Raw genomic sequence first — 13,368 nt, forward strand, 5'->3', positions numbered from 1 at the left:
GGGGGGGAGGAGGTGTGCAGGCTTTTTGTGGAGGCTGCACTGGGTGTGTGTGTGTATCATTGTTGCATGAGCAGAGGTCAGAACAATCTTCTCTGGATGCAATGCAATGATTTTAAATGAGTGTGCTAAGCAGACACTTATCTTCCTCTCACCGAAATAAATGGGACTTCACAGAGCATCCATTTAACTTTAATTGCGAAAACGAATTTTTAAAAAATGGATTTAAACAAACATTTACAAGGCATTTGATTGTGAAACCTGAGATAGTCATGACGAAGGCAAAGAGAAACAAACTCCACGGCGTATTACTGCACAATCCAAAACTAGTCTCTCATTCCAGAAAAAAAAAAAGGACCGTACACAGTGTCTCCGGATCTCTAGGGGTTTATCATAAACTTCAAATATACACACCAACTACATGCAAGGCTTTCCCAGATTTTCTTATACACCTGAGTTCTTTTATATAAAAGAACTAAATCACTGTAAGTTTTAAATGATAAAGCACAAAGTCTCAATTGAACTGTACACCAGATGTGGTGAACCTCCAGCCCTTGGGCCTAATTAGGTACAGCAGGCCTTCCCATTTGGCTTTCCAGGCCATTTGGCTACGCCGTGTCCACCTGCTAATCACATGGCACTGGGTAATTCAGTTTGTTAGAATGTGGTGCTGAGAAAACAGCAGGTTACAGGTTTTATCCCTGTATGGGACACCTGCATATTCCTACATTGCAGGGGGTCAGACTACAGGATCCTCAAGGTCCCTTCCAACTCTGCAATTTCATGATTCTATGAAAATGGTTCATATATGATGTCAGGTATGGACAGGTAAAAGGCAGCTGGTCTGGTTCAAAAGGGGCTTATGGGGTGCCACCAGTCAGCTGATTGTCAGAAGCCTCATGCACAGCGCTTCAGAACTGTACTGAGCTTGTGAAGTGGTGATGATCAACAGTACCTCAAAGCATAGTGCAGGGTTCTTTGCAAGCACTTTGAAGCCTGACAAGCAGATGATTGTTGGGATTTCAAAGTAACACCCCCCCCCCGACTCACAAAAGAGTCCTGCTCTATGCTTTGAAGTCCCACTGATCGGCTGATTGTCAAGCTTCAAAATGTAGCACAGGGCTCTGAGTGTCAGCAGATGGTTGGGACTTCAAACCACAATCTCACAGACATCACTGTGACACCAGGTGCTTGGCAGGTGAGTGGCCCTACCCATCTGTCAAATTTGGCTGGCAGGGTGGGATGAGTGGAATCTGGCCCACTGGCCGGATTGTTCTCTTCCCCTGCTCTACCCAATACAAAAGGGCAACATTTTAAAAGTACTATGCAGCACCTAAGGTTTGTTTTCAAAAGAAGAAACTGACAGAAATATAAAATGCTTTGAAGAGAAACAATAATCAATAAACAAATAAAATAACTTAATTACTATCTAGTAGACAAAGACCACACAACTTACAACTAGCAGGCAATGTGTATTAAAATTTTTGAGCAGACATAATACTTTAAGTCCAAAGAAACACTTGTAATTTCTTCTTTTTAGTTTCTCCCTGCCTCAAGGAGATTGTTCACCACTCTGAACAAATTAAAACGGAAAACCTTTAACATGTCAGCAAAATACAACGTACAATTTCAGCTCATGTCCTTCAGAATTAACATGTCCTTTTGCTATGGAACCTTAGCTGAATATGGAATGCCATCTATGGCTTTGGATTAGAGGGCTGCAGTTTCAGTGGTGGGTTCCATTGTCTCAAAATGCACAATGCACAGTCAAACCTTACGCTTAATTATTGAAATAAAAGGTAGAATCCAAAGGGTTGTGTATTGTGTTCCCCATTTACACTGGGGGCTCTTGGCACTCCCCACCCTACGATGCTCTTGAAGGTCAGAAGACCTTCTGGAGTGGGACTCAAAGTGGTGCGAAAGCTACAGAAAGAAAGCAAAGACTAGCACATGCGCACACAGATGAGAAAAGGGGCTTTCTACTCATGCACTGGGGTCCTTGGCATTGCAGACAAAGTCCTTAAGACAGGAAGACAGGAAGACGCACAGGTAAAAATACTAACGATGCTCCATTACAAGGCAATTTCATTTCTGCTTCATATGCAAATCTACCAAAAGGGCACCACTTCTGAACAACTTCTAATTTAGAAGAATCAATTTCAGAAAACCTATCCATTTTACATTTTAATAATGCCTCAATATCTTAAAATACCTTCAAGAATTTATTTCACATGAATACTATAATGTTATAACTGGCCAAAACAGGATTTCATTTAAATTGCTCACACAGTTTGAAATGCATCTTTCTCAATAGGTAATTGTTACTGTAAAATTCTTCCTGCATTCTGTTTCACATACAGTAGTGCATGCTGAATAAGAATCCAGATCTATAAGACATTAGACTTTAAAAGACCATAAAGGAATTTAAGAAAATTATGATTGGCACAGTAAAGCAAAACGTGTGTTTCACTGGAACTTTTTCCGTAATTAAGATTCTCTAACAGCATTTTCAGTTCTACAAGAGACTAAGCACAGTGAACAACAGGGAAAAAATCAGTTTGAAAGTGCCTGTCTTTTCCATTTGTTTCCCCATAACCTTACTCAGAAGTACCACTGATTTTGGAAATTGTGATCAAGTTAATATTAATATTTACCTTATATACACATGTATATCTACACTGCAGTGTATCATTACCATTATATGATGGGTTTCCTTGCGAAAGTTCTTAAAAGTTCTTATTTTTAACAGTTACTGCCTTTGGGGGATTGCCTAATTAAATTACGTTTCAACTGGGAATTGAAAAGCTGCATACTTCTGAACAATTCCATGTTTGATTACAAGTAATTCCTTGGGTAAAATCCTACTTTTCTTTTGCCTGCAGAGAAAATTTACACTGGCTGCAGCTGGACTTTAGGATATAGCAGATCAAGCTGTTAATGAGAAAAAGGCAAAGGTAAAAAGGGCCTGCTGTTCTGCAACTAGGTAAAGGTAAATTAAAATTGTGAGGAATTAAATGAATTCCACACACATATTCATTCAGAATACTGTTATTAAACACTCACATCACGTACGGGTGTTGCAGAGCAACCCTTCCACTGTATATTCTTTCTATATTTAATGTTTTTTCTGCCTGGTGAAATACCAGCACTATTGGTCAAAAAGATTAGGGGGAAAGCAGCATAAAGTTGTCATGCACAGAAAATGTTTCTTTAAAAAGGGCACAGGGGAAAAAATCAAGGCACTTAAGACAAGAATTCTCTCTCCAGTTCATATATTGATGGCCGGCACGCTTTACTCTTCAACCTACACAGAGGCACTGTAGAGTCACTGTTTTGACCTTCTACATCAATATCCAGCAAAGATGGCATATGGGATTTAGTTCTCTCATCAGTGTCTGTCAGTGAGTTAACCGTTGAACCTCTATCATGCTCTGAACCGTCAGACTCAAAAGGGCTTGACTTCCGACGTTGTGGAATAGCCTGCCAAGGATCTAGCCGACTTCTTAGAGAAGAGGGTCGAGGTCTTGGTATAATGTTGACAATTCCTTGCTTTACAGGTGAAGGATTACTTCTTTGCTGGAGAGATGGGCAGTGCACACTCTCCGGAGCCCCATTAGCAATTCCATTACCTAGAGTGGAGGGGAAAGGCAACAAAGACAAATTTAAAACAAGCCTAGGACAGTGCATATACAGTGTATATGCTAAGGGGAACTTAAGATGAGCAGTTAATGTGCACAATAACCGGCCGTCGTACACATTCACCAGGACCAACGGAGAATGGAGAATCCTTCCATGATGACATTGACATGTATTTTGATCAGGCAACATTCAAAGACAGGGAATGTGCACATCTCTGCTGAATTTTGCACATTCTCCAGCCACCATGCATAATCTCCAGCAGGCACTGTGGAATATTTTGTACATTCACTCAGCCATATGCACACTCTCTAGTCACTTTGCATAATATCCAAAAACCATGTCCTATTATTATTATTTCTTGTTCAGAAGTGTGCAGTCTGTGCTCTCTGGGCTGCTTTTGGCCCGCTGCCTCAAAATATATACATTCCCCAAAGCCTAGTGGAAATTATGCATAATGGCCAGAGAATGTATAAAAGTCCATCACTGCATATACATTTTCCAAGGCCTGTTGGGAATTATATATATTGACTGGGAAATATGCACAATTCCTTCTTCATGGAAGGATTATATGCACATTCTCCATGAAGCCTAGTGAATGCACATAACAGCCAGTTATTATGCACATCAACGGGTCAACTTAGCTTCCTCTTAATATATATATTAGAAATTAGCTAACGTTTTTAGCAAATTGAAAAGTAAGGCAGCTGTATAATAGATTACATCAAATCTATTTAATGTTCTACCCAGGGAGGCTAACTAGGTGCGTGTGTTACATATCTTTAGATGCCAAGCAAAAACATTCCTCTTCTCCCAGGCTTTTTGCTAATTAAACAATCTATGGCCTTTTAAATTGTGTGGGGTAAAGTTATTGCTTTTGTTTGTTACTATGGCATGCATCTTTGTGTTTTTATATTGATAATAATGATAATAATAGTCATCATCATGTCAGAGTACTTTCTTCATTGCAGTAAAGAAGACAAAACAAATTACAGATTTTGCTACTCACTTATGGCATGGCATGGGTTTCCATCTGACACGGTTCGTCTGTGACCCAAAGCTCTCGCTTTTGAGGAAGAGGCATTGGATATGAATTGAGATTCTTCCTTCAAAGGAAGATGGGGAGATGGCACATTAGAATCAGCAGCAGGATCAGCTTTGGCCATTTGTTCTCTTTTACTCGCAGGACTTTCAGACAAAAAGTGTCTAATGGGAGCATCTCTGTTAAAGGGCAGCGTGCTCGTAATGGTATCTTCACTGTCAGACTGAAGGAGGCATTTAGTGGAAGCAGAAGAAAGAGAGAAAAGGTTCACAGTACTTGCGGGTGGACATAGTGAAGGGACGTGCGCTTCCTCCTTCTTGGGCTGCAACCTTACAGGGCTTGCACTTCTGTGAAACTTGGAAGCTCGCTGAAATATTCCATCACGCCTTTTCTTTTCCTCCTTGGGCAGTACTTCTTCAGGAGCCTGAAATCTGTTCAGCTCCCTAATATCCACGCCCAGTGCTACGGATGCAAGGAGGACCCCGCATCCATAAAGCACTGTGTCAGTTTTCTTTTTCTGAAATGTTCTGCTGAGGCTGTTTGTAGGGGTCATTTGTGGAGTGCTATTTGCGGAACTTGCAGAATTTCTTTCTTCGGAGCTCTCCTGTTCTGCAGAATTAAATCCTTGGTCATCCTTCCAAAGAGGTAGATCGATGTAGGCCTGATTTGGCAATTTTAATTGCTTTGGTCGCTTAGTATCCAGACCTTCAGAGGAAAGCCTCTGCTCTGTATAGAGACATTAAGTTGTTCACATTCAAGTATAACATTCTTTTTTTCACTACCAGTATGTACTTAAAAAAAAGCTTAGCAACTGTAATATCCCGTCGAGTTGTGAAGTGCATTCAAACACCAAAAAGAATAAGAGGAGAAGCTATCATGTATCACATGGCTTGCTTAAGTAGAAACCTTAATCACACACAAGTAAACAATAAAGCAACTGGTTTTCAACTTGACCACCCAGATAAACTGCCCTTCTGAAGAGCTAGATGGCAAATTTCTTTGGTTTTAGTGGTTTTTTAAGAATGTAGTTGTGGGCTGTATGGTCATGCCATCTATTTTGCTATTTCTCCTGTGTTCATGAATGTCTCATGAAGACAAATAAAGTTGAAATTCTGCTCAGTGGTGGAGCTCATGTTCTGCACGTGAAACCCCATGTGAAACCCCAAGCTTCTCCATTTAAAAACTTCCAGGTTCGTGACAAGACTACCTGGATCATGATTTGCTGCTGGCTACATCACATGGCAATGACTGGACATTGGTCACATTTGCGCATCATGGCAAGCTAGGTTTTCTGGCTTAGTATGACTTACTGAAAATGAGCAGATTATTAGTGCACACTGTCCAATTGCTCCATCATTACTTCTCCCCTATGCTTCATGTCCAAATCAGAAGCTGTGGCTTGCTTCTCTCTAACAAGCCACAGTTGCAAGCCACCTTAAAGCCGTGGTTTGTTGTCTGTTCTCAGCAAGCCACAAGAAGCCAGAAAGTCTGGCTTATCATTACGTGTGAACATGGTTTTGTCTCTGAACATGGTTCCACCTTAAATCTCATTTAGAATATTTCTATTTTAGGGTTTTTAACTACTCCATGTTTAATTCTGAGTGCTGATGCCCACAAGATCTAGAAAAACAAAAGGAATATTTCCATATATAGCTATAATATATCACTATATATAGTATGCACACTCACCTTGGTCTATGAACAAAGATGCTAAAGGAACACCTTTCTGATTCTTCATCAAAAGTGTTGGCCAAGGACTACTTCCATCTGAGAGGGGTCTTATTCTGAAACAAGAGAAAATCTTTAGTATGAAGAAAACCACTCTTGATAAACAGATAGCTAAGTAAACAAAAAACCTTATCAGGACCTGTTGTCGTCTGCTAAACAACAGAACATGATCTGGCTATTATTGCAGTTCCTATGCAGCACTTAAAAGTTGGCTTGCTTGAAACAAATGATTTGGACTTTATTTAATCCCACCCACCCTTTTCCTGCAGTGAAACATTTCAGTTCAACTACTTTTGGTGATTGAAAACAAAAATTTCAGGACATTCCTACAGTATACAAACAGAGCACGACCTATTTTATTTATATATATATATTCTCCTATAGGGACGCGGGTGGCGCTGTGGGTTAAAGCCTCAGCGCCTAGGACTTGCCGATCGAAAGGTCGGCGGTTCGAATCCCCGCGGCGGGGTGCGCTCCTGTTGCTCGGTCCCAGCGCCTGCCAACCTAGCAGTTCGAAAGCACCCCCGGGTGCAAGTAGATAAATAGGGACCGCTTACTAGCGGGAAGGTAAACGGCGTTCCGTGTGCTGCGCTGGCTCTCCAGATGCAGCTTGTCACGCTGGCCACGTGACCCGGAAGTGTCTCCGGACAGCGCTGGCCCCCGGCCTATAGAGTGAGATGGGCGCACAACCCTAGAGTCTGGCAAGACTGGCCCGTACGGGCAGGGGTACCTTTACCTTTACCTATTCTCCTATAAACTTGTTGAATCAAATCTTCAGTGATTTAGGACAGTGGAAAATCTTCCAATTCAAGGTTTTCTGGAAAACCCACATCTCTGATACAAATGTTACAATGTTAACCAGGAGTTTGAAACTATTCATTTTCCTGCACTGCATTAAGAGATAAAACCTATTCATTTTCGAGATCCAGAGTCAGTAGTTTGCAGCTAAGCCACAGGACTTTTGTATAATTGATGGTTCTCAACATTTTCTTCAAGCAACGAAGTGGGTGAAGTGGGTGCACTTTTTTCAGAATAAATCTGAACAAGACATCTCTGAATGTTTAACCCCTGGCATGCCTCAAATTGTGTGCCTTAAAACTCCAGTAATTCATGTTTGCATTGAGTTAAAAACCTAGGATGTTTTCAAGTAAGAGAATGTCTCTGCCCTCTGCCCTCCTCACAGTGTTTGAATTTTGCTGCCAGAATTTCTGATTCTTAATCATTACAGCCTGTGCTTTTTTTCTTTAAAAAATGTTTAGGGGTACTCTCATTTTCCTACTCATATTGAAATACTGCCCCTCAATGAGGCCAAACTTAGATTCACAAAATGTTTAGGTGTATGTGTACCCCTGCGTCCCCCCAGAAAAAAAGCACTGATTACAGCTGTTCAATTAGGCATAGACAGATGCATCCTAACTGGACCTGCATCAGGAATAAGCCCACACAGGTTTAGCCACTATAAGATGGAAAATAAGTATGGTTTTGTAAGCCTCATTTAGTTCAGTTGTACTTGTTGACTGTGATTTTCCAACACATTTGGCTATATTTGTGCATCACACCAAACCATGGTTTTGTGTGCTGTGCACAAGAAGGAATGAGCCAGAACAAGCTTCAGGCCTGAGTGCTCTCTCTGCCCTCTCTTTTGTTCAGAAGATTTCACTCCTGTTTTAATTAACCACAGCTTCCTTTGTTGTCCAATCTGTAATCAGAGTCAGCATTAAGTATGGATAATTTAAACAAACCAGCTTCAGTACTCCCAGATTACTCTGTGCACAGTACACAGAAGGCGTGTGTGTGTGTGTGTGTGTGTGTGTGTGTGTGTTGAACACTTCAGTGTCCAGAGTGGGCTTCTTCAAGAATCATTACTCCACCACTTCCTTCAAGGCCCCTAATACAGTTCCCTCCCCAGGCAATCCCCAACTAGCCATGATGGGCAAAAGTCAAGACTACAGATCAAAAAGATTCAAATATACTATAAAATGTATACAGTGGTACCTTGGGTTACATACGCTTCAGGTTACATACGCTTCAGGTTACAAACTCCGCTAACCTAGAAATAGTACCGTGGGTTAAGAACTTTGCTTCAGGATGAGAACAGAAATTGTGCGGTGGTGGCGCGGTGACAGCAGGAGACCCTATTAGCTAAAGTGGTGCTTCAGGTTAAGAACAGTTTCAGGTTAAGAACGGACTTCCGGAACGAATTAAGTACTTAACCCAAGGTACCACTGTGTATAATTTTGCATATGCATACTGGTTTTTATTAAGGTGCTGTTGCGTTCATTTTATTCTAAACAGCCCTGAGCCTTCCAGGTAAAGGACAGGATATAAGCTTATCAAAACAAAAACAACCACAAAAACACCACCTTTGTATTGCATTCCTCATGCCACATGGCAGCCGTACCTCTCTTTACAATCCGTACGCTCTTTTGTTTGAACTGAGCTTGGCCCCCATGTGCACCCTTTCTTTTTGAAGCCTCGCTTGACATCTTCAAATTCTTCCTGATGACAAACTGTGCTCCTTCCCCACGTTTTGTTGCTCTCATCCGAGGTCACTGCAGAAAGATGGAAGATCTCAAGAGCAATTCCAAGCAGTATGGCTTTATGGCAGTGCATATCCGAAAATACCCGATGCTTTAGCATTCACATTATGCTACTGTAAAAAAGATTACCCCTGCCCCCCAATTAAAGGACAGCTAAGATAAAATCAAATTCAAGCAGGCAAAGAGTTATTTCATCTATGAAGGTAGGAGGTAAGAAAAGAAACTAAGCCAATCAACAGAAAATATCCGATTTCTTTTCATGCTTTTGATTTTTCTTTATACATCTTGGCAAGCTATAGTTACTGAGCACTTGTATCAGATATACATATAGAGTAATGCCTTTTGTGATATAACTTAATAGGGCGAAGTCATAATATACAGTTAATGCATTTGCATTCATTTGAAACACAATCTCTGGAATGGATATCCAAGTAAGTGCTCAGGCTATCAGTGCATACAAATTTAGCTTAGAAATTAATTTAACCAACACCTTTTAGGAGTTAATGTGGTCTTGCCTTTTTTCTTAACCCCACTGGGAAGTTCATATTCGCTTGTGATATCTACATCTTGATGGTACACATATATACTGTTTCTTTGCCCATTAGCTGTATTTGGGTCAGTTTTGGAAATCACTGAAGAAACAATTAAGAGAATAGAGATGAAAATACCAAGTTGCGCTTCAGCTTGGTATTAAGCAAATACCATATTCTTAACCAGGCATCCCAAAGTACAGAGGCCTTCCATTCATCCTAGGAATAGCTTCTCCAGCTCATGGAGATGAGAGGTAAGTGTTCACAGCTGATTACTCTGTGATCCATTTTTAAGCAGTCAAATCCTATGGTTGACAGCACCACCACCATCAACAACAAATCTTTAGGACTGGATATAACAGCTGCTGAAATAGTGCAATATGTATTGTGTTGTGGCAGCTTTCCAGGTCAGACATGACACCATGCTATAGTCATCATGTTTCATCTAATCCAGTGTAACAACCTGGCCACAATGTTGCACTGATACAGCAAAGAGGATTGGGCAGCCACACCGACAAGAGCTATTTTGTACGTTGCCCAGATAACTAACAATAGGGAAAATAATAATTATTTACTATGTGAAGTCTTGCTGTGCCACACAATACTATTATACAACACAGAAACAGGAATGGATGTGAATGAAGGATGTTTAGATGGAATGTAGTTAGTAGCTTGGCCATATAGGGTTGAGAGAATTATAACCCACCCCCCAATCCCTATATACTCATTATACCTTCCCTAATTTTTCCTAAACATATTGGACTGGACTCTGAGTGGAAGAAACCTTGCAGAATGATACTTCTGCACCCCTTCCTATACACAGTTGGTCCTCTGCCTGACCAAAAGTCACTCTGAGGGTCAGAGATCTTCTGGAATTTCAAGAAGTTGCAGTGCAAAGGAAGGACAAGGCAAATCCTCTTCTGCAAGCTTTCTCTTACTTGTCATTCCAAGATCCAGCCCATTGGATGATGTACAATAGATTTAGGTGGCATACATGTATGAGGAAAACAAAATTGGTAAAGTTACACTAGAACTTTTTGTGGGTTTTTAATGCTCTCTGTTCAGATTACAATCATAGGAATCCAATTACTGGGATACAAAGATCCATTTCTACAGGAGGTGACTGCATTAGAAAAATAAAAAAATATCTCCTGTATACATATCCCAAGACTCCTTGGAACAACCTCTATGCAGGATTTGGCCTAATGTGCATGTGGCCCCTTCAAGGGCTTGCACACCACAGACTCCATAACTGTACAGCCAGCATATGTTCTTTTCTTCTCAGTTCCGTAGATCCCAGGCAATTCTAATATTCTAACTCTAACATTTTATGTTCTTGAGAAGGATTATGGTCGTGGTGGGAAGCTTGCAGACTTACTTGTTCAGTGAAAGAACTACAACCCAATTCAAGGAGTCTCTCAAAAATATTCAAGACTGGGTTCAGAGTCTAATGAATATTCAACATATAGTTCTAATGTATAATTGTCTAAAGAAACCAAATTTAGAGATATAGCCTCTCCTACTTCAGAAAACTTCCAAGTTGGTAATGACCTTTACAAAATCAAATCAATAAAGCCTGATTACAAGCATTACCAACAGTTTAAAATAAATCCTGCACAAGGAAGAATTTGTGTTTTATAGCCCTTTTGATTATTTTCATTAAAAACCTGATGTGATAGGCCTTGGAATTTCATTTCCAGACAAAGGTTACTAGACCTCTGTTTCTAAACTGTATTGAAGGGGCTCCCATTCCTTCCATTATGTCACTGCAGTGCAGCCTAAAATTAGGTGAAGGGAGAAAATGTACCACAGAATAAGAAAACAGTTTCAGCTTCAGCCAAATATGTACACAAGTTAAATGTCTGTAAGAACTCCCCTTCAGCTTTATCTATCAAGTCTGAAAGAACAGAAGATAATGGGAACAAAGGATTAAGAAAATGCTGCTCAAAGAGAAGAAAATAATCTTTTGTTTACAAGACATCCAGGTTGAACGGCAGACAGACAATAGCCCCTTTCATTTCTGGGAAACAGGAGTGATAATTTATTACCCTCAAACAGAAGACACTGAATAATTAACCAGTGTTAGGCTGTGTGAAAGGGGAAAACACTTGGAACTAAGCTGAATGTAAAAGTCCCTTCATGCGTGCACAGAGGCAGGCAGACACACACAACATACAGTAACTCTACTGAAAATCTCGAGATGCATTCCAGCAAACTGCCCACCTATATTCATGTTTCTTTTCTCATATATATATGAATAACATTATTTAAAATCCTACAAGTCCAGTCTTGGGCACAAGTCACACACCAAGCAACAACCAGAGGCTATTTGTGTTTAATTGCACAGCCCAAATTGACAAACCATGGTTTGTAAGATGCTAGGAAACCAGAATCAGAAGTTGATGGCTAGTTTGTAATCCAAGGTGCTGCAGTCTTCAGGATTTCTGAACTGACCAGCCATAATTGTGGGCATCACACTACCTCCAAATGCCACAGCACCTTGAGATAGGAATGCTGAGCAGGTGGGAAAGGGAAGCAAAAAAGCAGCTCTAAACCAGTTTGGATCAGAAGCTCAAATCATGGTTTGCGGCTGTAAACTATAGTTACCAGAAACCATGGTTTGGTGGAATGCCTAAATTAAGCCTCTAACATAGTTAACGTTTAAGTCACTATCTCATTACCATTGTTAATGCTAACCACAGTGCGCAATAACTCTGAAACTAATAACAAAATCTTTTTTGAATTTGAGAATTTTCTGTCCATTATTTTAAACTATCATATCTTCACCTCGTACCGGATAACAATACTTTACAGTATACTCCTATACAGTGGTACCTCGCAAGACGAATGCCTCACAAGACAAAAAACTCGCTAGACGAAAGGGTTTTTTGTTTTTTGAGCTGCTTCGCAAGACGATTTTCCCTATGGGCTTGCTTCGCAAGACGGAAACGTCTTACAAGTTTGTTTCCTTTTTCTTAACACCGTTAATACAGTTGCGACTTGACTTCGAGGAGCAACTCATAGAACGTGGTGTGGTAGCCTTTTTTGAGGTTTTTAAAGACTTTGGTGATTTTTGAAGCTTTTCCAAAACTTTCCCGACACCGTGCTTCGCAAGACGAAAAAAATCGCAAGACGACAAAACTCGCGGAACGAATTAATTTCGTCTTGCGAGACACCACTGTACATGTTTGATTGGAAGTAAGTCCCACTGAATTCAATAGGGCTTACTGCCGGCTAAGTGGCTATAGGATTTCAGACTTAGTCTGTCTTAAAATGTACTGCAAAATCAGGAGAGTTCAGTCATTCCAGATTAAGAAAATCAAGATAGGAGGGAGGGGGGGCAATACCTGATTTAGACTTACATTGTATAGCTCGAAGACGGGGAATTATTAGGGGGCTACTTGGTGGACTAGAGCTGTTACTGTTTAAACTTCTTCGCTTATCCAGGTTCGGGGAGGCTTGCACTGTTATCTTGTGTTGAAAATCTATTATAAATAGGAGAAGAATGTATTTGTATGATAAAATAAAAACCCAAATTCAAACTAACATGCTACTTCTTTACATATAACAATAGTTACAGGCATTTTGTATAAACACAAAATTGATTATTCGTTGTACCTGCAATTTTGCCTACCTCTAAAGAACCTGGTGCAGTGTTTTTACAACATAATCACAACCTTGCTTCAACACAGCAGTGGTGCACTGCTTTTCACGTTGGCTCATATTTAATTGTCACTAAGTGCAACACAATCCTAGTAAGACCCTTTGAATCTAGAGGATCTTACTCCCGGGTAAACAGGTACAGGAAGAACGGCAGCCACAGCTACTGAGCAGAGGAAGGAATCCATGTTTGCTGCTCTTTCACAAACCCTTGACACACCAGTAATTAATACTT

General features: G+C 40.4%; 1 protein-coding gene across 2 annotated transcripts in view; it reads right to left on the reverse strand.

The window, feature by feature from the left end:
- Nucleotides 1–2,586: 2,586 nt before the first annotated feature.
- MAP3K21 (mitogen-activated protein kinase kinase kinase 21) overlaps nt 2,587–13,368 on the reverse strand; it is a 31,934-nt gene continuing 21,152 nt past the window's right edge. Inside the window, exons 6-11 of one of the 2 annotated variants that reach the window (XM_028724042.2) lie at nt 12,836–12,958; nt 9,459–9,575; nt 8,805–8,955; nt 6,365–6,459; nt 4,643–5,401; nt 2,587–3,626 (exon numbers count right to left, since the gene is read on the reverse strand). In XM_028724042.2, the coding sequence (XP_028579875.2) occupies nt 3,241–3,626; nt 4,643–5,401; nt 6,365–6,459; nt 8,805–8,955; nt 9,459–9,575; nt 12,836–12,958 (1,631 nt within the window). In that variant the 3' untranslated portion in view covers nt 2,587–3,240. The remainder of the gene's footprint in view (nt 3,627–4,642; nt 5,402–6,364; nt 6,460–8,804; nt 8,956–9,458; nt 9,576–12,835; nt 12,959–13,368) is intronic. The other variant, XM_028724043.2, reaches the window with a different exon arrangement.

This window comes from Podarcis muralis, chromosome 3 (assembly GCF_964188315.1).
Source record: "Podarcis muralis chromosome 3, rPodMur119.hap1.1, whole genome shotgun sequence".
Taxonomy (NCBI): Eukaryota; Metazoa; Chordata; class Lepidosauria; order Squamata; family Lacertidae; genus Podarcis; species Podarcis muralis.